The sequence below is a fragment of the Platichthys flesus genome, chromosome 10, assembly GCF_949316205.1.
Source record: "Platichthys flesus chromosome 10, fPlaFle2.1, whole genome shotgun sequence".
NCBI lineage: Eukaryota > Metazoa > Chordata > Actinopteri > Pleuronectiformes > Pleuronectidae > Platichthys > Platichthys flesus.
This window is the reverse complement of record NC_084954.1, coordinates 1,235,456-1,261,948: the sequence shown is the minus strand read 5'-3', so window position 1 is coordinate 1,261,948 and position 26,493 is coordinate 1,235,456. Positions and strand designations below refer to the sequence as shown.

The window sequence follows — 26,493 nt, the reverse complement described above, 5'->3', positions numbered from 1 at the left end:
AAATGTCCTTTTATACGTGTTTCAAAATTTCCGACTTATGCAGGTGTAAGTGAACGCTCCACCCGGATGTACTTGATGACGTCTTGCGGAAGTAAACAAAGCTCGGCTGACGTGGAGGAGTCGAACCGGATGAACCGGATCTGAATCAGTGGTACAGAACCGTGGGGTCGATTCCACGTCTGTCACATTTAACGTCGGTCCGGTTGTGTCGGTGTCTCCGGCTCCAGCGGAACTAGTCCCCGTGTGCTAAGCCTCCCTGAGCGGTTAAGATGGCGGCGGCGGACGACGCCAGCCGGCCGTTCGCCGGCCTGTCAGACGTGTCCATCTCGGGGGACATCTCGGTGGAGGGGGACATCTCCGTCCCCGTCGGCTCCTCCAGGAGGGACGACGAGTACTCGACGCTGGACGAGCCGGTGAAGGAGACCATCCTGCGGGACCTGCGGGCGGTGGGCAACAAGTTCATCCACGTCCTGTACCCGAAGCGGAGCTCGGCCCTGCTGCGGGACTGGGACCTGTGGGGCCCGCTGCTGCTCTGCGTCACCCTGGCGCTGCTGCTGCAGGGGGGGGCGGCCGACTCCGACGACCAGGGGGGGCCGCAGTTCGCTGAGGTGCGGGACCCGTCTCATTGTCCACATGGGTCTGGGTGCTGGTTCATGTGTGCGTGGGGTGGGGGGGTGGGAGGATGCACGAACAAGTGGTTCTGACCCTAACCATCGAGCTGTGGTTGTGAGCCTCTGCAAACCAGTTAAACCAGTGCAGTTTCAATCTATAATTGTGTTCCTGATTCACGAAGTCTCTGTGACCTTTGACCTCTGGAGTATAATCAGCTCATCTTGAGTCCGAATGAGTATTTGTAGTAAATCTAGAAAGATTCTCACCGGGCGGCATTTCACCAAAATACACGTGATCACAAAGTGAAGTCGTCCCGGGGCCAGAGACCCTCAGAGTCCGGACCCTCAGAGTCCGGACCCTCAGAGTCCAGACCCCCTGTAGCCCAGGTTCAGGTCTGAAGACAGAGCTGAACTCAGGGTGAAGGACTGAAGGTTTTGACGTCACTGCTCATTTCACCCGACTCGTGATCGGCAGCATAAACGTTTGATTCCATATCAGGGTTATGAATAACTTGTGTATTCCAGCTGACTCCATGTTCTCACGTTGTGATGTTCTCCCGTGTCCAGGTCTTCGTCATCATCTGGTTCGGCTCCATCATCATCACCCTGAACTCCAAGCTGCTGGGCGGCACCATCTCCTTCTTCCAGAGCCTGTGTGTGCTGGGCTACTGCATCATGCCTCTGACCGTGGCCATGGCCGTGTGCCGCATCGTGCTGATCGGCGGCTCGGGGACCGTCAGCTTCGCCGTGCGGCTGGTGGTGGTGACGGCGTCCTTCGGCTGGTCCACCTTCGCCTCCACGGCCTTCCTCGGCGACAGCCAGCCGGCCAACCGCAAGGCGCTGGTGGTGTACCCAGTGTTCCTCTTCTACTTCGTGATCGGGTGGATGATCCTGACCTTCTCGCCCTCGCAGTAGAGGAGGAGGAGGAGCAGGAGCAGGAGGAGCGGGAGGAGGAGGAGGAGGAGGACTGGATTAGAGTCAAAGACGAGGGAGGTTGTTTGGTGGAAGGACTCAGACGAACACTCGGATCTGAACTGACGTGACAGACGTGTTCCTGAGCTTCAGCTTCTTGACTCATGGGACATTAGAGGAATTCCTTCGGGAGCAGCGGGGGGGAGGGGTTTATGCTGCAGACAGGGTTTGAAAAAGCTGATGAAAATGTTCAGATTCTTCCAGTTTGTCTCCTGAAGCTGTGTAGAATAAAAAAAGGTCCATAATCTTGTATATAGAAACGCTTTATGAATGTTAGACTTCCAGAGCAGCCTTCATTTGTCTCCTCCCCTCGGTCGCTCTGGGGTTCTGACACTTTGAAGCAGCTCCACCAGGAAACAAGCTCTCGTCTCATTTCGCTCTTTTGCATTTTTGTTGAAGTTTTTTCTTAGGAATGATTTTTCTTTTTTGTGAGACGACAGATGACGTCTCAAATGTCTCGATCTTCACGATGTCTGTCTCTACGTCCCCTCGCAGACTGTTGGTGAGCGGACGTGATCACATGCTGAGGGAACCGCTGGCTGTGATTGGTCGACTAACCTGCCCGTTGACCGTTAACCTTTGACCCCTGAATCTGTCATTCATCTTACTAAATTACTAACACTGTCTGGTCATGTAGTTTAATTTATGGGTATTAATTTTCATCAAAGACAAATTATTAAAAGATATTTGATTTGCAGTGATTGAATGATTTGTATTTTTCAGGCTCAGCTGTCGGACTAAATCAGACATTTTACTTTCTGTATGAATTAACTTTTAAATCCAACTCGTGTAAATAAAAAAAACTGATTTAACAGAATTTATAAATCATGTGCGTCAATCATTCCTGTTATTAGTGCCCGAGCGCCTACAGTGGGAGCCCTACTGTATGTCGAAGGAGTTTTATTTCCCTTTAGGGTCTTTTCAGGGACTTGACAAACTTCTTACCAAAGTTTGCAATAAATTCAAAATCCCCAAAAGTAACTATTCTAGAGTAATTTGAAATGGGCGTGGCAAAATGGCTCAACAGCGCCACCTAAGGAAAAGACCCTCAGTTACCTTTCACTGATCTTCACAAAAATCATTGACAGATTGTAAACAAAGACAAATATACATGAATGTGAAATTAATACAAATTTAATTAATCCATTCTCAAAAACATAACAATTTAGGACGATAGACAAATTGATAGAGAGAATGATAGAAGATATAAATAATGGTAATTATGGTTATAATAATCATATTAATATTCTGGTCAGATCACAACATTAGCTCAAGCTGAGCAGCACAAGACTGCCACCTTGTGGACAAAAGTGGGAACTGAAGGAGCAATCAATCTATATCTTTATCTATTTATATATATATAGTATGTTTATATAAAAAAAAAATGTCAGGAACAGCACAAAAACATTTCGGGTGATTGAAAAGACGTTATGGCGGAGCGTGATTGAAGCCGCAACAGGAAGTCGCATAAGTTTGACGTTACACGTTCGATCATATCAAATTTAATGAAGTCATCTCAACAACATGGAGATTGAATACTCGCTTACATTCTTACAGTTCACTTTAATATTATCAGTATTACGCCATGTATAAATATATATTGTTCTTATAATATGAAAGCTGTTTATTATAACTTGGTGGAATATATGTTGTGTCATTTGATAGGTTTCTTTAATTAGTTTAAAAGTTAACATTATGTAAGAGATTTCTTTATTTATATATATTTTTTCACGACGACAACAACATTCGACGTCATCCCGGCGCGACAGTTCCTTCCCAGTCGGCTCGTGCATGTAAACATTGGGACCGTGAACAGCTGATCGCCGCGTTGGGTTTGAATCTTGATTTACGGTTTGAACCTCGATCCTGAGGAGGTGCGACCTCCCGCTGCCCCTCGGCCCCTGAGGTGGTGCGACCTCCCGCTGCTCCTCGGCCCCTGAGGAGGTGCGACCTCCCGCTGCTCCTCTGCTCCTGAGGAGGTGCGACCTCCCGCTGCTGCCCGGCCCCTGAGGAGGTGCGACCTCCCGCTGCTCCTCTGCCCCTGAGGTGGTGCGACCTCCCGCTGCTCCTCGGCCCCTGAGGAGGTGCGACCTCCCGCTGCTCCTCTGCTCCTGAGGCGGTGCGACCTCCCGCTGCTGCCCGGCCCGCGGTTCCCTCAGCCCGGTCCCAGATGGAGCACCTGCCCCCGGAGGTGTGGGTCTACGTGTTCAGCTTCCTGAGCCAGGAGGAGAAGAGCACGGTCCGCCGCTGCTGCCGCTGCCTCCGGAGGCTCATCGACCACGGCTCCCTGTGGCGGGACCACACGGTGGTTCTGTCCGACCTGCGGCGCTACACCTACGGCTTCTGGGACACCCTGCGCCACCGCAAGCTCACCCGGGTTTCTGTGCGACACCTCCGGCGCAAAGAGTGGCGGCGGCTCGTCCGGTTCCTCCCGTCGCTCACCGCCATCGTGTTCGTGGACGGGGGCCGGCTGTACAGGGAGCGGTACCTGGACCACCTGGCCCGGTTCCCGGAGCTGAGGGACCTCGGGGTGCGGAACGCCGCCTGGGAAGAAGCGATTCTCGGCCGGGGCGTGAGCGAGCAGCTGCGGGAGCGACTCACGCACCTGAGCGTGTGCAACGTGCGGCTGCCGTGCACGGAGCAGTTCATCAGCACCGTGTGTCACCTGGTCAACCTGCGCTACCTGCTCTTCCACCAGCAGGGGGAGGGCTACGGGCTGGACACCGTGCGCCCGGTGCCCTGCGGGGTTTTCCACCGGCTGCTGCGGAACCTCAGCAAGCTGCGGCACCTGTCGTGGGGGATGAGGGGGGAGCCTCCGGAGCCGCTGCCCGACGATTACCTGAGTCCCCTTGAGCCAGGTACAGCTGGCACCTGTCGGCCCCGCCCCTTACCTGGCTGATTGATTGGTTGCCTTTGCAATCAATCAATCAATTAATCGATTACTTGTTTATTTCTTCGAGTTGAAAGTTTAGCAGGTCTGGTTCCAGTCCAGCACAAGACCTGTCAATCAATCAATCCATTTAATAAGAGCAGCTCATATTCACAAATCAGTTTGTCTCTTAGAGTGGAACTACACATTCTACCTTTATTACCGGGGAAATAACCCCAGAGTCACATGTGAGGATCCTCTCACCGGACACACACAGGTGCTGATGGAACTGAACACAACAACACAACAGAAGTTACAACATGAGAAGAACCAGTTTGTATCATCATGTTTAATGGGTTGAAGATGTGAGGAGACATCTTGTGTATCAAGCAGTGTTGGTGTGACCTTAGACCCCGATCAGGATCCACCATCTGGATCCACGACCCGCCAACAAACAGAGCAGTTATAGAACCTTTCAAAATGGCCGTTGCAAAGTTCACATCCCCACAGTTTTAATTAAAGCACTAAAAAAACTCCAAACAGTTGTTAAACCTCTTCTTCCTCTTGGGTCCGACAGGAACGAGCCGGTATGGCGGCCCGGCCCTCACCAGTCTGGAGCTGGTGGATTACCCAGAAACCCTGCTGCCGGAGAACGCCCTGAGGAGCCTGACCTCGCTCCGGTCGCTGACGGTTCGCTACCGGTACATCAGAGAGGGGATCCAGTGCCGCCTGACCTCCTGGCTCAGCCCGCTGCAGCAGCTGGAGACTCTGAAGATCATCGGTGGGTTTGAGTCTGATTGACAGCTGTGATCATCCTTCCACCAACGAATGTGTGATTGTTCTGTTATTATTTTGTTATTCTGTGGTGCAGGGACCAGAACCAGGATTTCTATCTCTGTGTTTGTTCTGCAGAACTTTGATTTGACAGTTTTGTCGTGTTGTCGTCTCAGGTGGTAATTCTCTCGCCACATATACGACCACCATCCCGTCCACGGTGACCAGGCTGATGCTGCGTGTGGCCATCACTCTGAAGGACATGGACTCCATCGCTCCGAAGGTGCCGGCGCTCGAGCACCTGGACATCGAGCAGAACCGCTCCAGCGGCAGCCTCTGCAGACGGATCCCCATGTTGTTCCCTCAGCTGCGGACGCTCAGGATACGGTGAGTTTCACAGGAGCCGGCGAGCCGACCGCTCAGAGGACAGATAAGGTTGTTTGATCTTGTTCTCTTTCTTCTTGTGTTCTCAGGTTCTTCCGCCGAGAACCAGAGAAAGACCTGCTGAGCCTCCACCGGCTGCGACACCTGGTGCAGCTGGAGCTGCTGGTGGAGCGCTCCTACATCCTCAGGGACTACCTGAACGGTCACCCCTGGCCCAGCCCCTGTGTGCAGGAGCTGATCGACCAGCTGCGCGAGCTGTCGGAGAACCGGATCACCGTGATCACCACCATGCGCCAGAGGAACCCTCTGCGAGAGTGTGACTGTGTGTGGGAGGGGGACTGAGGAGCTGGAGGGAGAACTGGGAAATCAGTTTTTATTCTCCTGAGGCGAGAGGAGGACGGAGTCGGGGATGAAGGAGTCGGTCTCTGGATGAGGACAGACGGGGCCTGTTGTCTTTTGAAGGAAAAGGTTTGAAGACGAATGAGACTTAATGAAAGTCGCCAGATGTTAGAATCGTGTGATAATCAATGGAACTGAAGATTAGAGCAAACCTGGGCCTCAGAACCTCATGAATATGAAGCCCTCTGGGGATTTATGAGCTCTGAGCAAACCAGCAGAGTGAAGTTTGACCGAGGAGGAGATCCAGAGAACAGAGGGACGACTCAGACCAGCAGGCACCAAACGAGGCCGGGAGCTGGGACTGGGTTTTCTAACTGGTTCCACAACAGATCCATTTGTTAGCAAACTAACCAACATTCATTCAGCTCCATCAGTTCATCAACGTGTGAATAATCAGGTGTTAAAGTCAGCTGCTGTTTCAGTCTGATCATAATCCTCATTTCAGCGGATCACAGCCTTAGTGTCTCACAACTATCCACTGATGTGTCATTAATATAATGTGTTGATGAAGCTTCATCAGTATCTGTCACAATTATATGAACTAATTATTTATTTTGGTGAATAAATGCACTATCATAGTTGTATCATGTTGTTTCTCAAATTGTTAGGGAAAGGAAAGCTCAGATCAGAACAAACACAGAAACACAAAGTCTAAAGTTAAACTTAAATGACTCAATCATTTAATTTAATTCATTTCAATCCAACATGTCACATGATGTTGTTTTCAGAAGCATCCTCTGTTTGGGTCGTGTGAGCTTTTCATTTCTAGTTTTAATCTTATTTCATCACAATTTACAGAAAGAATGAATATTTATTTGTTTCTGTGAGGCAACAGGAAACGGAAATGTATAATTTCATTGGTCTGTTTTTGAAGTTTATCATGTCACAACATGAAGTAGAACTGTGTGTATGCTGAAAGTAAAATATATAAATATGATATAATATTGTGTGTTATCTACATGGGCAGTTATTCTTAAATCCAGTTATTTATTTCGCACGAGGGAAACAAAAGTGATACTCATTTTATTTAACAAAAAATAATTGTTTAATATCAAGATAGACTCAACTGTACAGTATAATCATTAACAAAAATATATGAAGTCCATTTAACAGATTCAAAAACATGGAGTCGAGCTGAGAAGTCAGCTGATGATTCACGTCGCGGTCATGTGATGTAAACAGGAAGCAGATGATCTACTGACAGGTCATCACCAGCAGAGGGAACTGAACTAGAGTCTTTGTTTAAGGACAGAAGGTGTAAACTCAGTAAAGGTGAAGTTTCTGATAACCGTATGAATGTGGACGAATCCGAATCAGTGAATACAAACAACCTTTCGTTGTTTTCTCACGTCTCAAACGTCTCAAACGTCTCTTTTTAATCATATTAATTGTTCTTCAGAAGCAGAAATGCACAAAAAGTCTCCTGTCATGTAACTGACGTGTAGATCTGTCTACGATAGAACTCTGGGGAAATTGTTTTTATATATATCTATATATTTATGGAACTGATGATCTGAAAAATGATCCAATCTGTGACTAATGATGGGATCTGATCTGTGGTGAGACCAGGTGAGAGACTTGGACCTTCAGATTCAGATCAGTGGACGTCCTCCTGTCCGTCTGTCCCTCAGAACTCCAGCAGGACCGTCAGCGGCTCGGCACAGCTCAGCACCATCTCCTGTTTCTGGCCGTAGACTCCCTGCTCCACCTTCACCCCCGCCCTCGTGCACTTCACGGAGCGCTGCAGCAGCTCCCTGCAGGTGGACACCAGGTTGGAGAAGAGCTGGGCGCCCCACCACGGCTCGCACCCGCCCTTGAACTGCATCTTCCTCTTGGGCACGGGCTCGCCCAGCAGGGAGTCCTGGGGGACGAACAAAACGCTCCCGGGAAGGTCGAGCACGGACGCCCAGTGCCGGGTGTCCTTCCGGAAAAGTTTGGTGGTCATCAGAGAGTTGGCTGTCGAGAGGAAAACACAAGCAAAACTGAATCCACAGAGATTTTTGATTAAATAACTCATTTGTATATGATTGAGACATTTTCCTGCTGAGACAGAAACTCTGATTAACAATCAATTAACCTGTAAAGAATAGAAATGTTGAAATGTTTTATCAAGTGCAGCTTGAACAAGGAAAAAAGCTAAATTAATCTCTGTCTTTACGTTCTAAAGATTGTTTGCTCGCCTGCGAACATGAAACAACATCTCACCTATTTCCTCCGTGATGTTTTCCGTGGCTTCACGGGAGAAGCAGACGTACACAACCATTCCCTCCTGGATCTGAGGACCGAGAAGTGAAGTCACAACCTGGGGTCACTGACACATCCAGATGTTTACATGATTCGATTATTCTATTATTTCTGTATTTTCTATCCTCTCCATGGACGCTTGGTTTTCACTCCTCGTCCATTTGTTTTCTATTCGTTGAGAAACAGATTTCTGCTCGACTTGTTGAGACGTGGGTTAAGAACTGAGAACTGAAGGAACAGAGGAACCCACCTCGGCCCACTGAGCCTCGGCCCCGTCCAGAGCAGGTCTGATCTTCACCTTGGCCTGGCTGCACTGCTGGATGACGGTCCGGGCCTGGAGCGTCCTGGGCCCCCGGCTGAGGGCGGGGCTGCTCCTACACACACACACACACACACACACACACACACACACACACACACACACACACACAGTCAGTACATCTGCAGTGATACAAATACTACTACAACTTCTAATACTATCTGAACACATTGATTAACTAAGTGGTTTCAAAGGAAGAGAGCCTAACTTTCATTTTACAGAAGAAAAGGACAAATGTACATTTATGTGGATATTTTACATTAAAAATAGTATTTTCTAAATTCAGGCTCTTTATATTTGGTTGTATTTGTTTATTTAATCGTTATTAATAATAAAGTTTATGGATAAACTGTAAAATATCCAACCTCAATTACATTTCTTTGTCATAAGGGTTTGATAATAATTGATATGTTTCTATATCAGCTGATAGATCTGTATCAGGAATCTTTAGCTCCCTAACATCGGTGTTCATTCAGATCCTTCTCGGCTGGTCTGTGGGTTCTGGTGTCTCACCGGTCGGCCTCAGCAGGTTTGGCTGCGTGATCCGGTGCAGAGCCGGCGATGGTGAAGACGGGCCAGGGTTTGGTGCTGGGGGCCACCACCGGCTCCAGGCCACAGCTGGACGCCCTGTTAGCCGGGGACTCTTCCTCCAGGTCTCTGCTCCTCTTCGCCAGGCGCTGCACGCCACCGGCGCTCTGGGTTTCCGTCGCTGTGTGTGATTGGCTGTCGGGACTTACAGGTTGAGTGTGATTGGCTGTTGCTTGTGGAAGTTGGGGTTCTGGGGGGCCGTCAGGTGGAGGCAGCTCTCTGACGTAGTGATGTGTTCTGGCGCTGCCCCGAGAGACCCGTGCTCCGGGTCCCATCTGCTCCTCTGGAGGATCCAGGACGCCGCCTTGACCCTCGGGCTGAGAGACTGTCTCCCATTGGACGTCAGCCTGCTTCCCTCTCTGATTGGACCGGACTCTGGTCCCAGGCTGGAGGATGATGGGAATTCTGCGCTGAGGGTTGACGGGAGCTGCAGGCCGGGGGGGCTCATCCTACGAGGAAGACGAGGGACAGGAAGTGAGAGATTGTGTGATGAGGGCGTATTCAGGAGGTAGCAGGTGCATTTAAAGTGATTTTAAAATATAATATAGTAATAAATGTTAGGGAATCAAACTTCATATATTAACATTATAATGGTCGGCATGTCTTTATAGTCATTCTTTTTCTTCTTCTATTGATCGTTGAACTGTTTTACTCTGAACACTTTTCACAAACTGTTGAACTCGTCCAACATGTTGATGGAGTCTGTTCTGCTGAATGAAGCTGGGAGTCCCACCTCTCTGTTGTCTGGTTCCTGCATCTCTTCATCCCCAACGCTCCCACCACCACCACCACCACCACCACCACCATCATCATCATCATCATCTTCTTCTTCTGCATCATCCGTCTCACTGTCAACACACAGAGACGGAGAGAATCAGACCCCTTGACTTCTACTACTACTTATTTTAAACCATGTGTCGCTGCTGTTATACACAAACCACCTGCGTTACTGTTACTACAAGATATATATAAGTGTTACAGTTGTTGTCTCTGCTGATATTATTGATATCTATTATTGTAATGTTCCTCTTACTTCTATTTAAATACCTTTATCGTCATTCAAGCTACAGGCCACACAAGTTGTATCCGACTCACAATACAACAGACTGAGAGACAAATGCTAAGAATAAATAAATGCATTAACTTTAAAAGGTAAAGTAATTGTGCACATGAGAAAAGTGAAAGTTATGACTGTGTGAGTGGAGCCTTTTTACCTGAAGCTCCACTGTGTGACATGTTAAACAGTTGAGCTTCACAGTGAGGTACCTGCTGACGTCTCGGTGGATCTGTGGTGATGTGTGCGTCTGCAGCGAGGACTCGGATCCTCCCGCCGCCGCCGCCGCCTGCTTCTCTGGCTTCTTCCTCGTCTGCCGGCTGCACTCGGAGCAGCTGCCGATCCACTGCACCACGTCCGGCTTCATGGTTTTCCAGAAGAATCTGTCGGAGGTGAAGAGCGTTTGCTGCCCAGAGTTAATCTTTGAAAACAGGTGTTTGTGGTCAGTGTTGTGCGTCGGTGTCTCTGTGGATCAACGTCTTGTTCCCTCTCTCACCTCTCGTTGAGCAGCCGGAGACACTTGTTGGTGTCGAGGTGGTTCAGCTCGTTGTGATAATCCTTCAGGGCGACCTCCACCTGCTGCTGGCTCCTGAGGACCAGACGCACCCGCTCCCCCTTCACCATGTGGAGCTCAGCGTCTGCTTGGGGCAGAACATTGGGAAGACATCAGACTGGAAGGTCTCGGGTTCGACTCCAGGGAGTGACAACGAAACATACCTGGATGGACAACACCTGGATCTGTTCAAAAGTCCAAGAGGACCCCCACTGTCTAAGTACCCCTGAGCAAGGCACCTTACTCACCCAACATCTGCTCCAAGGGCTCCTTGACTGGCTGCCCACTGCTCTGTGTGTCCTGCTGTGTTCACCAGATGGGTCAAAAGCAGAGGACACATTTCCCCCATCTGCATGTAGTGTGTCTGTGCATGTGTGTGAGATTAATACATGTATCTTGTATCTTTTCAGGAGAGGGAGTTTGTGTTGTTGTGCAAACCTCATCACATGTAACACACATGTTGTGTATGTTGGTTAGAGACGGAGGGGATTCTCGTGGGCTCAAACCTTTAATCACGAACTTCTTGCAGAATCTCCTGAAGGTGTTTTTCTCCACGTAGCTCAGACCCGGAGGATAGATGCGTTGACGGAGGTAGAGCTCCACAGCATCGTACTTGGCAAATAAGGGCTGTTCACACACGGAGAGGGAATTAACAGCACAGCTTCAGATCACACAGGTGACTTTTGTCTTAATGAAAGCAGAGTGTGCTGCGTCTTACTGCCGAGCTGCTGTGGACCAGCCGCGTGGGGACGGCGTCCGGGCGGAGGGTGACTTTGTCTCCCGTGCGGTCGAAGCAGTCCTCGGTGAAATGGGAGGAGCAAATGGACGAGCCGAGTCGGGGGTGCCAGTTGGCCCGGCCGACCGCCTTCAGCCACTGAGCGAGCAGGGGGGGGTCGTGAAGAGGAAACCTAAAGAAAATCAAGGTAGACATTAAATAAGTGTTTGTCAGAGATGGTTTGTTCCATTTCAGGTGGTTCTTCTCAGGGTGATGCTTGTTCAAGAGTTTCTGATCAGTTTGGTTATTTAAAGATATAAAAACAAGCTGATCGTCCATCTTTAACTGAGTGAACAGACCCGAGAGGTGCTGAGGCTGGTTTGTCATTGTTTCCAAACATCTCTGTTTCTGTTTGTCCAGATTTAAAACGCAGCCCCCGGAGTTTTCAAACTAAAACGGCACCAGCCATGTTACACATATCTACAGACAAATTAAATTCAACCGCTTCATTGCTGCTGCCCAGCTCTGATCTCCTCTCGTGCTGCACGATACCCAGAGGACATGGACTCGTACTTGTGGAAGGCGAGGCCCAGGCCCCTCTCCACCGGCCCACAGCAGTGGTTGCAGCTGTGGACGCTGCAGCGGAGCCACTTCCTCTTGGTTCTGTTGAGGCAGGTGTGGCAGCTGGAGATCCACGAGGCCAGGTCCCGGGTCAAGCTGCTCCAGTAGAAGTGCTTGGTGATCTCCTGCTGGCAGATCCCATGACCGTAGTGACCCTGGTTGTCGTGGAACTGCTGCAGGATGGCGTTCACCTGGGATCAAAGACAGATTTGAAGATAGCAGAAGAGCAGAAAACTTGGATTTAATCGATTTGTATCACAGTTTCTCCTGAAGTGTGCAGACAGGAACTGAGCAGCTCCACTTGGTTGAAGATGCAGGTGAGTGGTGGTTCCTGATCCAGTGAAGTTACCTCCTCTCGGCTGCGCGGCACTCTGAGCGGTGGAGACACCCGGGTGAACATCAGCACTCCATCTGAAACACAGGACAAATGATTCTACTTTATTCCCCAGGACATTTCACCTCAGTGAGATCCTTCAGTCTGCTCCACAGAGACTTGATTCACCTATAAGTCCAAAGCGCTTGGCCATCCTCTTCAGAGCACCTCTGCTCTTCTTGCTTTGCATGGGAACGACCCTGTGGCTCAGATACCTGCAGAGACACCTGGGTGAACAACATGTACCGGGTCTGACGTGGACCATGTGATCAGTGGATCTCGTGTCTACCTGGCGATCTGGTTGTAGGTGGAGAAGCTCTGCTCGATGATGGTCTTTCTCCTCTTCTCCTCTCTTACTGGCAGGAACTCCCTGGGGTCGGCAGCAGGAGCAGGGAGGCAGTACTGGTGTTCCTGGAGCTGCACTGGTATTTCAGAACGATGGCAGACTGGTGCCGATGGGTCTGTGGTGTCTGCAGCCGCAGCAGCTGAAGAGAGGAGGTCCTCCAGGGAGTTGGAACACAGGAAGTCTTCATCTGAAGGGACAGGAACCTGAAAGACGAGGAGGATCATCGGATCAGGGCCAAACTCTCCACACCTGACGACTCCTGCCGAGCTAAAGCCTCCTCATCTGCTCTGGATGCAAAGTCATTTGAACTCTGCACATAAATACCTAAAAAGCAGAATCAGTTTCTCACAATCCAGAAGACGTGTTTCTATTTTTCTCTGGAGCTGAAATCTTCAACCTGCAGGCTGATGTTCACTTGACTCGTTTTATTTACAGACATAAAAAGGTCTCAGCAAATAAAATCAATAGGTCACAGACAGCGGTGAGTCCTGTTATGGTGGTTTGTGATAAATCCTTGTTTCACTCAGTTGTAACTTCAAGGCATTTGGGGACCAGGGGGGGGGGGGGGTCAACATCAGCGCTAACTGAACAACTGTGATCTGCTTCACCTCGTCTTCCTCGGCTGTCGCGGTGATGATGGTTGGGACGGCGTCAGGAGACAGAGTCAGCTGACCCTCCTCGCTCAGCGTCAAGCAGGACGACTCAAAGTGCCGGGAGCAGAGGAAGGAGTTGGAGCGCAGCGAGCCTTCGTCCCGCTGAGCCACCATCAGCCAGCTCCCCCGCTGCTCCGCCTCCTTCGGGAACCTGTGAGACGGAGGGAGGAAGAAACTGGAGATGAAGGAAAACCAGAGGAACGTCTGCCTGCGGAGAACCACAGGGTTCCCTCCTCGGTCCCATTTGATTCCCTCCGGCAAGGAGGTTGTGTTGCCTCCCCTGTTTGTTTGTAAGCATGATAACACAATAACCACGGAATGGACTGCCATGATACCCGGTGGAGGAATGTGGTACAGGTCAGGGAGGAACGTTCTGCTTTACTTTCTTAAAGATTGATTTCCCTGAGAATAATTCATGGATCTTAAAACTTATTTAAGGAACTGATGTCTGTGAGAGGGTAACATTCAAAATACAGTTGAGAAGTCTGGATTTATTCATCTCCTGTTGATTGACAGAGTAACAATCTAAACCTGTAGATCCAGGAAGTACCTGTGAGACCAAAGAATCCTCAGCTTGTCTCCCATCACACATGGAACTGACCTGAAGAAGCTGAGATCAGCGTCCACGTAGCTGGAGGCGTCGCAGCCGTAGGCCAGACAGAACTGGACGGGCGGGTTGGCTGGTTCTGGTGGATTCCGGCTCTGACAAGCAGGACAAGCTCTGACCCAGTTCTTCACCGCCTCCGTCACTCCAACCCAGTAATACATCAGCTGGTACAAACGAGGAGGAGGATCTGTTACAGCAGCAGTGTACGAAGATTCCTGTCAATCACGTGATCTGATCTGAACCCACCATGATCTCCCGTACTGTGCGCTCCCGGCCCGCGTGGTTCTGGTCGTCATGGTACCGGGTCAGGATCTCCCGCACCTCCTCCTCGCTCCTCACGACCTTGAGGAGGCGGCCGCGGTAAGTTCGCCACAGGCAGCCATCTGGTGGAGAGAGGGAGGAACTACAGTCAGGAACCGGTCCCAGTCTCTCAGGGTTTCTGTCCCTTCCTCACCTAAGTTATGTTTTTCTTCCCCTTTCATTGGTTTGTTTGTCAGATGGATTAGAGGAGCCAGTAAATGATTCTTTACTTTCTGGAACATTGGGAGATGGGAGATTTTCACCGTCTTCTCAGAGAAGGATCATGAATCTTGATTTTAAAAAGTTATACATATTTATCTCTGGGTTTCAGACATCATCAATCAATAAGGATCACAGGCTGGAACCTCCTGGTTCTACTTGTGGAAGTGTCCTTGAAGACGTCTCCTCGGACACTCACCACCTGGGACGGACATCTGTCTTTTTATTTAACACATTTTTTTTAAATGGACGAAAATAAAAAAAATCTTGTCACATTTTCATTTTTAGATTTTCTGTTGTTTTAAGGGACATTTATCCATCGCTGTTATTAATTCATATTTTCCTTTAATGTTTAAATTTTAACTTTTCCTGTTATTTCTGTTTCTTTTAAAATAAAATAATTTAATTTGGTTAAACAAAAATGTATAAAGAAGTGGAAGTTTGAAATCCATTACTTTAAAACTCAAACATTTAAGAGGCCTTTTTACCCAATGACAAATAACAATCCTTAAGGGTTGCCTGCCTCTGATCACATTGTAAGGCAGATGAATAAAGTCTGTAACATTCAGAACAGTTTCCTCTGTGTCTGTTAAAGAAATGAAAACTGTTCCAGGTCTGGTCTCTGAGGACAGGAAGTGTCTGTGTGTCTCTGAAGCACCTTTGTAGATGAAGTGTTTGCTGGCAGCTCTGATCACATTCTTGGAACTTTTAGAGGCGTCTTCAGGAAACTTTCCTTTGTGCACAAAAAGTTCCACCTTGTTTATCATGTCGAACGACGGCATCTGCAAGAGAAGAGGTGAGACACAGAGTTAGAGAGTCACACAGAGACTTCTTCTGTGAAAGTGCATTTAATATGGTACGATTCTGCATTTGGATAAAACAAGAATTTTAAAACACATTATTACCGGCTCTTGTGAAATTTTTCACTAAGAAATTAAAGAAGATAATGAGCTGATTAACTGATGTTTGACAATAATCATTAGTTACAGCCTTAAAAAGAAACAATATCATAAGTAACTTTATTGAGTCATTATGAGTCAGAGCCTATTATAATAAAATATAATGATGATTATTATGATTAAATAACTGTTTAAAAAATAAATCTCAGTTTTTATCCCTGTTTTATAAAATAACAACTTAATATCTATGGCCTTGGGCTGTTAGAAATACATTCATGAAAAGAAATACAATCAGTTTTGAGGAAATAATAATTTTATTCTTCTTAAAGTTTTGTATATAAACAAATTTAACTCATTAATCTCAGCCTTCAATCAACTTGTAGACCTTATTGTTTTTTTAATGAGAACATAATTCCGAACATTTATTAAACTTTTGATATGGAGCCACTATTACATATTTGCTGATTTACAATTTGAATGCATGTGGGTTATTGTCAGTAGTAAAGTTTAATATAAGACTTTACTTTTAACTTTAGTAGAGCGACTGATCCTATTTTTGACTATTTAAGAACAAATTATCAATCGGTTAATGAAAACAATAATAAACTATTAGACACTTTAATTCAGAAAAAAAAATTGTTTGTGATGATCGATACATTATTAATTGATTATTAATCAGTAGAGTGACTGATATGAAGTCGTTATATTTACATTTTACAAACAAGTAATTAACTGATCTTCTCATTAACTGATCAAAACAATAACTCTCGGGTTAAAATAACGAACTGTAATAAAAAGATAAAAACACCATCACTGGATGTTCATGCTATAAAAGAGTCCGTGGAGCAGCGGAGGGAGAAACGTTCCCACCTCCTCAGACCATCTTGTGTCCGGTCGACACAAATCCTCGTTACACCTCCGACAACTCTCAGCCGCAGTCCTCGTCTCCGGAAGTCGATTTTCACGAAAAATGCGCAAATAATCGACGTCACGTTTTTCGCTTCGTCCAAAAGTTCCGATAAATTCCGAAAAGTGGGAAAGTTCGGGTCGAATTTGAGGAAAAATGTGACGCGCGGTGCTACGCAGATTTACGCTAACGACAGGAAACTGAGGAGCTTCCGGTGCGGGACCTTTCAAAATAATAGCTGTGAATAAAATAAAATAGGATGATAAGCAATATTTCAGCAGCAAGATTCAAAAATAGATATAAATTAGTTAAAACAAGTGTAATAATAATATTTAATAAGTGTAAAGAAATATAAAAAATATAGTAAAATAAGAATGGAATAAAAAACGAATACAGTGAAGTCAATGGATTGCACATGAACAAATGTAATGCACAGTAAGAATGAATATTGCACAGTTAATACAGTTAAACCAGAGTTAATGCATTTATGTTTTTTATTAAGATTGAGACCCTATTTACAAAAGCAAAACTAGTCATTACTACATTTATTATGTGTAAAAAGTTTACATTAAATGAGATCAACCAAAAACACAGTGGATCAAATATGAATTCTTAAAATAACCAGTGTTGCAGATGTTGTATCTGACAGTGGTTGTCATCACATAACCATCATTTGAAGTCAACTTACAGGAACAGTTGTTTCCCCCCTTTTACACAGTTGTACTCAGTTAACTGCCCTTTTTAAACGTAGACTTTTTTCACACAAATGTAAATTGCTAAGAACCAGAGACTCCGAATATTTTTGAAAAGTACTATTGTTTTATTTAGATTCTTATGAAACTGATAAAAACTGGAAAAGCCTTGAGATCAGTATCACTGGAATAGTTTCCACAGAAAATACATTAGATTCCATTCACTCTATAGTTTATAATTTTTTTATTGTATCACTAACTAGTTTTGTGCATATTTTGATTGAATTTGCTCAGTTTTAGTTATTGTTGCTTGTTGAATTTGTATCTTGCAATAAAACATTAGAAACATGTTTTTATTATTTTAGCCTTTGGAGGAAAATTATGAACCAGAAGCTGCATTCAGGAAACTTGCTGATAACTTGACAGATAAAGAAAGTGCAGGTTGTAAAAGCTGCAGTAACCAAATCTTTCAAAAATGTTCATTTCCGTTTCCTGAACAAGAGCAGAGTGCCCCCTGCAGGTCCGGAAGACTAATGACATCAACACATATTTTGAATCAGTCCCCAGGATTATTATTGTCGGCTGCAACACAGATCCATTTGCAAAGGGAACCAAAAAATGAGCTTCATCAAATACACAACACAACAAAGTATGTAAACACACATGGTTCCAGCTACATGCACATTAGTCTGCTGCTGTCACACTGGATGCTGTTCTACTGTTGGGATTTTGCTCACACGATCCCTGAGGTTGGGTGAAGAGGAGTCGGTCACAGTCCGACACTGAACTGATAAGTTGTTGATGAGTCACATAAGAACCTCAGAAAATTATTCAGGCAGAAGACCAACTCCTGTGTTCTGTAAAATTATTGTTTTTGTCCATGTCTAACAGGGGGATAATCAAACACCTCCATCTCTACACATGCATCACATAAAAGGAAAATATCATGAAATATGTTTGGTAAAACCAGAAGGATCCTTTAATTAACAATAATTAAGTGTGCAACTTTAAGCCCAAGAGTTCAGAACTCCATCAGGTGTGTGTACGGTCCGTTGGTGTCCAGCTTCAGCACCTGTCTGTTTCCATACGTCCCGTGTTTCACCGTCACCTCAGCTGAAGCAGCCGTCAGCTCCTTCTCACACAGGGAAACGAAGGCGCTGTACAGCCGCAGCCCCTCCTCTTTGCCGATGTTGTTGTGGTACTGCATGGCCCGGCCTTTGACCTTGCCGCCCAGCGTGGCCTGAGGGACGATCAGCAGGCTGCCGGGGAGCTCCAGCACCGACACCATCTTCCCCGAGTCGGACTCGCACAGCCGCAGGCTCAACAGAGTGGACACTGGACGGAGGAGGACACAATATTTATATCACACTTTGACAGAGGAGTGAAAACATGGAGGTCAAAGGTCAGATAGGTCACTAACCCATCTTGGGCAAGATGACGTCTGTGGCTCCTTTGAAGAAACAGATGTAGATCACCATTCCTCTGTCGATCTGAGGGGGGGAACAACAAACCCGGTGTCAATCTAAGGAAGTTCATTTTCCATCTTTACTCATGAGCCCGGTCTTTCAGTTTGAGATGTAATATTCTCACATTCAGATTGTGTAATACAGGAAATCAAATTATAAGAGCGCAGTTTGAGCAGAACACTTTGTACTAATACAAATATTAAGAGTGACACTTATATGGTGGATATTTTATATTAGTTATTTTATTCCTCACCTGGACAAACTGAGCTTGTGACTGTTCCTCTGCTGGTTTCACCTGGAGTCTGGCCTGAAGACACTGCTGCAGCACAGTGCGAGCAGCTGGAGCTGCACTGCTGCTGTCTGTCATCACTAACACACTGGTAACCTCAACTAACCAGCTCAACTAACAGTTTAACTTCACTTACACACTGGTAACCTCAACTAACCAGCTCAACTAACTGTTTAACTTCACTAACACACTGGTAACCTCAACTAACCAGCTCAACTAACAGTTTAACTTCACTAACACACTGGTAACTTCAACTAACCAGCTCAACTAACAGTTTAACTTCACTAACACACTGGTAACCTCAACTAACCAGCTCAACTAACAGTTTAACTTCACTAACACACTGTTCACCTCAACTAAACAAGTCAACTAACAGTTTAACTTCACTAACACACTTTAAACTTTAACTAACCAGGCCAACTAACAGGACTTAAAATAACCTTAACTAACACACTGGTAACCTCAACTAACCAGGTCAACTAACAGTGTAACTTCACCTGAACTAAACAAGTCAACTAACTGAGTTTAACTTCACTAACACACTGTTAACTTCAACTAACCAGGTCAACTAACAGTTTAACTTCACCTGAACTAACAGACTGTTAACCGGAACATTTCGACCTCAATCCTCCTGACGAACAGAAACAATCCACTGAATGAAAAAGGAAAACATGCATCCACTTCCGCATTGACGTCACTTTCTTCTTTTCTTGGATGTTGCAAACATTGAATTAACTCACTACCGCCGCCACCTGGTGAGGAGCAGAACATCTACTTACAGTAAAAGAGTTTTTGTAATTCTGAAAACATTATTTATAAAAGTGGATCATCACGAAGTACAAAACAACACAACATTACTAACACATGTTAAAGAGCACTGGGTTAGTTCTTCAATATTAAGTTATTAATTAAAATCTTTCCAAACAGGTTTCTGTTTTTGTCATGATGAAGTAAATCTCGAACAATATGAAGAGTGAAGCAGGCGTTGGTTCATTCATTTTGCCTCGACTGGAACTTTTAATGGTGAAGTTTAAATATATCAGACAGTTTCTCCTGTACATCATAATTATACACAGTATATAATACTTTAAAATATCTAGAAAACCAACAGACAGACTTTGGTTCAATGTAGTTTTATTAAATATCATCACTTAATTACATGAATCATATTTCTTCACTTAAACTGTAGCTTTAGATTTAACATCTTGTGCGTTTCTGTGTGTGTCTACATGGTTATTGTGCGTCATGCAGCTTCTAACATGTTTGTTCACAGTTTACATCCTGTCAGTCAACCAGCTGACTGGGGCGCAGCTGTCAATCAAGTGTTGACCTCCTTAATTCTGTGGACGACAGCGGACGCCACCTTCCTGTACGCCTCCGCCTGGAGAGCGTAAACACACACACAAACACACACACACACACACACAAAGAAGGTAATCAGGTTTTCATTAATCTTCATTACAGTATAGAATCAAATAGAATAGAACAGAAACCTCGGAGCTGTCTGGGGAGGAGATGACCACCGGTTGTCCTCTGTCCGACATCTCTCTGATGTTGAGGTGAAGGGGAACGTCACCTGGAGGCGGACGGAGATAACAATCTGACGTTAAAGCACCAAACCCACCAAAGATGCCTCAAAGAAATGTTACTGAAACATAATAGTTCACGCTGGTGATCCTCTTACCCAACAACTCGACCCCCAGAGTGATCGCGAGCTGTCGGGCCCCGTCAGAGCCGAAGATGTGAGTGTGGTGGTTACAGTTCGGACACTGGAAGACACTCATGTTCTGAACCAGACCGAGAACCTGCAGGACCAAATCACAAACCACAGAACATTCTCAACTTCCTGTAACGTCATGGCATGGGTAAATAAAAATAACTGTCTACATTAACACACACAGATTACCGGCACGTTTACTTTCTTGAACATCTCGGCTCCTCTGCGAGCGTCCAGCAGAGCGATGTCCTGCGGCGTCGACACGATTACAGCACCTGCACAACAACACAAACCAACAAATGAGAATTCAAACTGAGAAACTTCTGCACAATGTTGTTTAATTCAACACAATAGTTGTAAAACAAACGCTTGTTGTGCTCAATATGAGACAAGGAAAGTCCAAACTGAAGATAAAAAGTCACATTTGCAGATATTCCCTTCGAGATGTTCCTAAACTAAAGTGGGGACGTCCTGGAGAAAGAAGACTTCTCCCCTGTCCTCAGAGGTAAAACTCTGTTTGAGGGTTTAGACTCAGCTTTAGGGTTTAATGGAATTGAGTCTATTGTTTAAATGTGTAAATATATAGAGTTGCAGTGTGTGTTGTTATTGTGTCTGACCTGCTATCGGGATGTTCTGGGTGATTGTCAGTTGGACGTCTCCTGTCCCAGGAGGCATGTCGATGACCAGATAGTCCAACGAACCCCAGTCCACCTACAAATACCAGCAAACACACACATGAACACACACATTGGCCCCGTTCAGAACTGGTCCTGAGAGATCCGTACACAAGTGGACAGCCTTAAGTTCACATCTTGTGATCAGACCTCACTTCCTGATCTATGTGCAAGTAATCACGTACCACATTTGTGTTTGTTATCACCAAATGATGTTGTTTTTATGCAATCTGAGTTTATCAATGTATCCGATCATCATTGTGTTTGTTTGTGTGAGTCTGTGTGTCTGCAGCAGGTCAGAGGCGTCAGCTGAGAGGACTCTCTCATATCTTTCATATGTGGCCTAAGACGTTTGCGTGGACAAATTGAACAGATGTGGTCTGAGGGACCGGATCTCAGGACACATTTTTGTGCGTTCAGACCTGAACTCGTCAGCGGATCAGTCAGGAGTGATGTTAACAGCAGGTGTGAACAGGGTCTGAGTCTCTGCTTCCTTGAGATCAGACAATGAAACAGAATCCAACCTGTCTGAGCATTTTCTCTATCGCTGACATCACCATCAGCCCCCTCCACACGATCGGAGCCACATCCTCCACCAGGAAACCCATCGACATGCTGAGATAAGAGAAAAGAGAGCAGGGGGTGAGGTCGGAGGTCACAGCAATGGAAAGATCAGTCGGAACAAGACAGGGAAGAGTGGATCTAGTATTTGGGGTGGAAAGACTCACCAAGGAATCCCATAGTTGGTAAGTGGGATCATCAGATTGTCTGGAAGAAAGATAAACGTGATAAACATGTTTATCACATTTAACAATCTAAGATTTTTAACTGAACTAAACTATTATCGCATTCATGACTGAGCACCAGGGGATGTTTGTGTAGCAAAGATGGAGAAAGGAGGACAAAGTGTGTATCGTACTGTCAGTGAGCTCTGGGTTTCCCTTCAGGTTCATCAGTTTGGGAATCGACGGTCCGTAGACGTCAGCGTCCAACAGACCGACTGACTTTGTCTGAAAGAGAGAGAGAAGATTCTGTTATTATGCACATAAAACTAAAACGTAGTCATGTGGAAGGAGCGTCTTTACAACCTGTTTATAAATCAATTAACAAGGTTGTTCTCTGAGATTTCATGGTTATTTCCAATTTTCTTATGGTGCATTCTAAATAGATTTTTATAATCCTATTCATTTATAATCATAATCCTTTTCATGTGTTGTTTTATGCTCATCTATGATGTGTGTTCACCTCATGTAAGAACACTGAACTATCTTTGAGTTCAAACGACTCCTACTTTCACACCTCGTGTATTAGAAGGTTTTATCTGCTAGGTTTTGTTGTTTTTACCATTTGGTTGCTGACAAGATTACGTGGCTCAAACAGAAAGGATTGCATTATACCAAATTACCACAGAAACTTTATTGCAAGATAAGAGAGAGGAGATCTTACAGCATCGTTGGCCATTAATCCAAGTGCCAGATTCACTGCAGAGACAAAAAAACAGACGTTAAACTCCTCGGACCAGAAACTGAACAGAGAAGTCTGGTTAACATGTGGTTCAATAATAAGGTTCCAGTTCAAAAGATTGTTTTCCTGTTTACTTTCTCTAGATGCACATCACTGAGCTCTAGGGCTGCAATTCCATACATTTGAAAAAGTACAAAAGAGAAATCTAAATGAGATGGTTTCAGTCTCAAATATTGCACGTACACTCATGTGTTTTAAAGCTCTGGCTGTTTTCCTGCAGAAGAAGAAAGCTGGAGAGATTCCTGCTGTACCTGCTGTGGTGGACTTGCCCACGCCACCTTTCCCCGAAGCCACAACGATGACCTGTTTGACTCCTGTGATCGGCTTCTGTTTGGGGAGACCTCTGGCCATCTGCTGCTTCTGTCTCTCCTGTAGGGTACTGTCCGCCGACCTCTGCAACACAACAACAATCCTCTACACAACCAAGACAAGACTAGTAACACAAGGGGAGCTAGTATTGACTGTGTTGTTAGCTAGCTCTGACTGTGTTGTTAGTTAGCATTGACTTTGTTTTTAGCTATCATTGACTGAGTTGTTGGCTACCATTTGCTGTGTTGTTAGCTAGCACTGACTGTGTTGTAAGCTAGCAGTGGCTGTGTTGTTAATTGACATTAGTTGTGTTGTTAGCTAGCAATGGCTGTGTTGTTAGCTAGCAATGGCTGTGTAGTGCTCAGGTCGCAGACGTCACGTTACCTGACAGCGTGTGAAGTGCAAACAACACGCAGGTCCATTTTTTATTTCTGTCGCTGTTCGTGAAGCTGCAGCTTTGTTGACAGATGTTCTCAGTAGATGAGAAAGTCTGCTGTACGTGGAGGGCGCCATGTTTGTTTGGAGGCTCCTCCTCTGATTCTGCAGCGTCAAGTCTGCGTCATTACGTAATATCATCTTTATTTTTTAAATAGCAAAAAGAAAATGTGACGGATCAGTAACAAGTAACAATATAGTAATAATAATTACAATAAGAAGAAAGAAGAAGAAGAAGAATATTACAATTAAAGACATTCACAATACATTAAATATTAAATATATTAATATATATTTAATTATCTCATGGTGGCTTATGGATCGTTGTCACGTTGATCAGGTTCATGTCAGAAATAAAGTTTGTGAGAACATCCATTTTAAATGTCTTTTTCTCAGTTTTCTCTGACAAAAATAGTATTATTTTGCAAACATACCATGTATATATATATATATATAAATTATATATATATATAAACAGACTGGAGGATTTTCAGCTCTGTGCAGTTTGATGATTCGACAGCAGGGAGTGCTGGTCACATACTGAAGAGTCAGATGATGGTTCAAAACATACAATAAAACAGTAAATATCAAACACACACACACACACACACACACACACACACACAACCAGTGAATTCTAATTTGACCGCTTGACTGCTGATGTGCTTTTGAGCAGTGGTTGAAAAATATCCAGGTACTCTACATGAGTATTTCCATGTAATATTACTTTTCCACTCGACAACATATCAAATGAAAAACATTGTACTTTTCCTCCACTACATTCAGCTCTTAATACATTTCATACAAAATGTCTCTTACATTCCTGTGGTATTTGTGATATTGTATTTATCATGATATGTTTGGAAAGTCTTGACCTGACTGTAGAGTGCGTTGAGACATGATGGGATCTGTGTGCAAATAGAATTACATTTAGAAATCACTAAATTATCTTGTATATATTACACATTTTCAAGTTCAAGCACCTAATAACTGTAAGTAACAGCTGAGTTGAATTGAAACTGATGATGACTGATGGTAACCTGACCTGCATGCTGAGCAAGTATAATATTAAAATGTATCCGCCTTGATGGTATGACTGGTACCTGATTCATACTAAGAAATAACACTGTAAAAATGAAATAAAGAAACATGTGACTGAAGTAGAGGATTAAAAAGACGCAGTTTAATGTGCTTGAGCGACAAAAATGCTTGTTGGCAGCTCGACATCATCACAGTCAGAGTGAATATTTGTTACAACAGATATGAATCAGTTGTTTTGATTTGGAAGGAGTCACATGACTGTTTCCAGGAAGAGGAGGAGTCGCTGATGAGACCAGACGGACACTTTGGTTCACAGCTCAAACCTTTTCTTCACACAGTCATAAAAATGTCTCAGTGTGTAGGTGCACACACACACACACACACACACACTCAAACACACACACACACACACACACACAGGTGACAGCTGGACAGATGACAGGAAGGAACAGACAACAACTCGCCTCATCTGGGAAATTCTCTTTGTCTTTTTTGTGTTTTAAACTGTGTGTGCTCTTGTACAGCTGTCTTTGTGAGGACCATTTTGAGCCAACAACCTAACCATCAAAAATGTCAACATCTGAAGTCTGCTAAGCAACATTGTGGTTTTGCAATAAGTGCTGTGAAGTCCAAACCGAGCTATTTGGCCTCCATCCGCAAAGGTGGGGTGGATGTGGAGATCGTAGATCAGGGGACATTAGGGATATTCTGCTTTGGCGTTCGGTGGCAGTGAGAGACGCAGGAAACGATTCAGAGAGAGAGACGAGTGAAGTGAGGCTGATTTGTACAGCAGGACAATGAACCAAAGCAAATCTCAAAATCAGGCATGAACCAATTACATTTTTATGTCATAAATAAGTATGATACCTGACATGACAGAAGCCATCTTCGACAAACATTTATTTAAAGATTTCTTCGATGAAGTTTGTTCCATGTCCCATCTGCAAACATGGAGTAGGAGGTTTTTATGACCTACACTGCAGCCAGCCACCAGGGGGCCATCAAGAAGTTTTGGCATCTTTATTTAACAAACTGTCAGACACACAGACACTCCTCAGATTTTATTTGATTTGCAGACGTAAAACCCACTGAAAGGAAATTACAGACACAAAACACACACATACCATGAGGTTGAGCTGTCAGTCAACATTATTTTTCTCTCTCTCTCTCTCTCTCTGCAGATAATTTACATCAAACTCATTTAACCTTGGATCAGAAAGTCAATTCTATTTCAGCTCAGGAAATGAAGGAGGAGTGAAGAGAGGAGGAGAAGAGGAGGAGAAGAGGAGGTGAGAGGAGGAGGGGAGAGGAGAGGAGGAGGAGGAGGACTAGAACTAAATCTAATTTCAAAACACAGAGGGCATAAGGTTTCATTGGACCTTTATAAAAATATATTGACAAATAAAGAGAAGGGGTGGGCTGTCCCATTAACTGTTGGGATGGAGGGGTTCGGCCAAGTGTTACAGCTGTATAGCCTTCGATATAAAGAGTTTTCAGACCCACACTTCATAGCAAGGGGGACCCAGAATGCCTTGCGAATCACCGGCAAGTTGGGAGAGAGACCTACAAATGTGGTATTTTCTCCATGAATAAGAATTAAATTATGATTATGATTGTAATATCTTAGTTTCAATGTATTATTGTCCTTTAATTACAACAACCTTAAAAAAAGATTGTGAGCGTGCTAGTGTTAGCATGCTAGACAGGAAGTGTGGTCAAAAGGTCATTGATGCCTCTCCTCTGAATCACCTGACCTTTGTCTATAGGATCTGACACAAACCTCTTCTAGATGAAGTTTATATTTCATAATGACTTAAATTTACTTTAGCAGAACTATTTCTCAACCAAGTCTCTTGTCTGTGTGAACTTGTTGCTGCCAAATGACTTTTGACCAGTTATCAAATCCAAGGCGTGAATAACTTTTTACAATCGAGTCCTG

At 45.1% G+C, this 26,493-nt stretch overlaps 5 protein-coding genes across 6 annotated transcripts; 2 read left to right on the top strand and 3 right to left on the bottom strand.

The window, feature by feature from the left end:
• The first annotated feature begins 83 nt into the window (after positions 1–83).
• yipf6 (Yip1 domain family, member 6) lies at positions 84–2,280 on the top strand. Its single transcript, XM_062396634.1, has 2 exons — positions 84–608; positions 1,179–2,280. The coding sequence occupies exons 1-2, from the start codon at positions 270–272 to the stop codon at positions 1,524–1,526; spliced, it is 687 nt and encodes a 228-aa protein (XP_062252618.1). The 5' UTR covers positions 84–269; the 3' UTR covers positions 1,527–2,280.
• A 923-nt stretch (positions 2,281–3,203) lies between these two features.
• Positions 3,204–6,591, top strand: im:7136021 (uncharacterized). The gene is made up of 4 exons (XM_062396632.1): positions 3,204–4,441; positions 5,030–5,233; positions 5,403–5,613; positions 5,700–6,591. Exons 1-4 carry the CDS (start codon positions 3,754–3,756, stop codon positions 5,950–5,952), a joined length of 1,356 nt encoding a protein of 451 aa, XP_062252616.1. The 5' UTR covers positions 3,204–3,753; the 3' UTR covers positions 5,953–6,591.
• Positions 6,592–7,015: 424 nt separating this feature from the next.
• Positions 7,016–16,596, bottom strand: LOC133961496 (uncharacterized). Its single transcript, XM_062396622.1, has 18 exons — positions 16,371–16,596; positions 15,260–15,383; positions 14,329–14,465; positions 14,077–14,246; positions 13,431–13,626; positions 12,766–13,025; positions 12,606–12,691; positions 12,453–12,514; positions 12,056–12,294; positions 11,486–11,675; positions 11,274–11,394; positions 10,711–10,852; positions 10,427–10,597; positions 9,894–10,008; positions 9,086–9,609; positions 8,504–8,627; positions 8,215–8,284; positions 7,016–7,965 (listed from the first exon to the last, which is right to left on the bottom strand). The coding sequence occupies exons 2-18, from the start codon at positions 15,381–15,383 to the stop codon at positions 7,637–7,639; spliced, it is 3,060 nt and encodes a 1,019-aa protein (XP_062252606.1). The 5' UTR covers positions 16,371–16,596; the 3' UTR covers positions 7,016–7,636.
• A 1,455-nt stretch (positions 16,597–18,051) lies between these two features.
• Positions 18,052–19,521, bottom strand: dtd2 (D-aminoacyl-tRNA deacylase 2). The gene is made up of 4 exons (XM_062396636.1): positions 19,295–19,521; positions 18,819–19,184; positions 18,520–18,589; positions 18,052–18,434 (listed from the first exon to the last, which is right to left on the bottom strand). The coding sequence occupies exons 2-4, from the start codon at positions 18,930–18,932 to the stop codon at positions 18,121–18,123; spliced, it is 498 nt and encodes a 165-aa protein (XP_062252620.1). The 5' UTR covers positions 18,933–19,184; positions 19,295–19,521; the 3' UTR covers positions 18,052–18,120.
• A 450-nt stretch (positions 19,522–19,971) lies between these two features.
• Positions 19,972–23,605, bottom strand: nubpl (nucleotide binding protein-like). 2 transcript variants are annotated; one of them, XR_009922022.1, is made up of 7 exons: positions 23,463–23,605; positions 23,021–23,162; positions 22,692–22,726; positions 22,165–22,255; positions 21,974–22,013; positions 21,668–21,860; positions 21,197–21,282 (listed from the first exon to the last, which is right to left on the bottom strand). XR_009922022.1 is itself a non-coding variant. In XM_062396635.1 (6 exons), the coding sequence occupies exons 2-6, from the start codon at positions 21,244–21,246 to the stop codon at positions 20,173–20,175; spliced, it is 411 nt and encodes a 136-aa protein (XP_062252619.1). In that variant the 5' UTR covers positions 21,247–21,282; positions 21,668–21,779; the 3' UTR covers positions 19,972–20,172. The 2 variants fall into 2 exon arrangements, 1 of the variants encoding a protein (XP_062252619.1); XM_062396635.1 differs by lacking the exons at positions 21,974–22,013; positions 22,165–22,255; positions 22,692–22,726; positions 23,021–23,162; positions 23,463–23,605 and adding exons at positions 19,972–20,235; positions 20,348–20,430; positions 20,539–20,659; positions 20,761–20,846 and having other exon boundaries at positions 21,189–21,282; positions 21,668–21,779.
• Between the last annotated feature and the right edge of the window lie 2,888 nt (positions 23,606–26,493).

What these genes read in the sequence shown, in the direction of transcription:
- yipf6 (XM_062396634.1), top strand. Translation starts at nt 270, where the DNA reads ATGGCGGCGGCGGACGACGCCAGCCGGCCGTTCGCCGGCCTGTCAGAC. An exon ending in GGGGGCCGCAGTTCGCTGAG is followed by an intron (nt 609 to 1,178) that starts GTGCGGGACCCG and finishes TCCCGTGTCCAG; the next exon opens with GTCTTCGTCATCATCTGGTT.
- im:7136021 (XM_062396632.1), top strand. Translation starts at nt 3,754, where the DNA reads ATGGAGCACCTGCCCCCGGAGGTGTGGGTCTACGTGTTCAGCTTCCTG. An exon ending in CCTGAGTCCCCTTGAGCCAG is followed by an intron (nt 4,442 to 5,029) that starts GTACAGCTGGCA and finishes TGGGTCCGACAG; the next exon opens with GAACGAGCCGGTATGGCGGC. An exon ending in GGAGACTCTGAAGATCATCG is followed by an intron (nt 5,234 to 5,402) that starts GTGGGTTTGAGT and finishes TTGTCGTCTCAG; the next exon opens with GTGGTAATTCTCTCGCCACA.
- LOC133961496 (XM_062396622.1), bottom strand. Translation starts at nt 15,383, where the DNA reads ATGCCGTCGTTCGACATGATAAACAAGGTGGAACTTTTTGTGCACAAA. An exon ending in AGGAACCAGACAACAGAGAG is followed by an intron (nt 9,610 to 9,893) that starts GTGGGACTCCCA and finishes TCTTCCTCGTAG; the next exon opens with GATGAGCCCCCCCGGCCTGC. An exon ending in CCGAGGCTCAGTGGGCCGAG is followed by an intron (nt 8,285 to 8,503) that starts GTGGGTTCCTCT and finishes CTCGGTCCTCAG; the next exon opens with ATCCAGGAGGGAATGGTTGT.
- dtd2 (XM_062396636.1), bottom strand. Translation starts at nt 18,932, where the DNA reads ATGACAGACAGCAGCAGTGCAGCTCCAGCTGCTCGCACTGTGCTGCAG. An exon ending in CACAAGCTCAGTTTGTCCAG is followed by an intron (nt 18,590 to 18,818) that starts GTGAGGAATAAA and finishes TCCCCCCCTCAG; the next exon opens with ATCGACAGAGGAATGGTGAT. An exon ending in CGTCATCTTGCCCAAGATGG is followed by an intron (nt 18,435 to 18,519) that starts GTTAGTGACCTA and finishes TCCTCCGTCCAG; the next exon opens with TGTCCACTCTGTTGAGCCTG.
- nubpl (XM_062396635.1), bottom strand. Translation starts at nt 21,246, where the DNA reads ATGCCTCCTGGGACAGGAGACGTCCAACTGACAATCACCCAGAACATC. An exon ending in TCAAGAAAGTAAACGTGCCG is followed by an intron (nt 20,660 to 20,760) that starts GTAATCTGTGTG and finishes TTGGTCCTGCAG; the next exon opens with GTTCTCGGTCTGGTTCAGAA. An exon ending in TCTGGGGGTCGAGTTGTTGG is followed by an intron (nt 20,431 to 20,538) that starts GTAAGAGGATCA and finishes GTCCGCCTCCAG; the next exon opens with GTGACGTTCCCCTTCACCTC.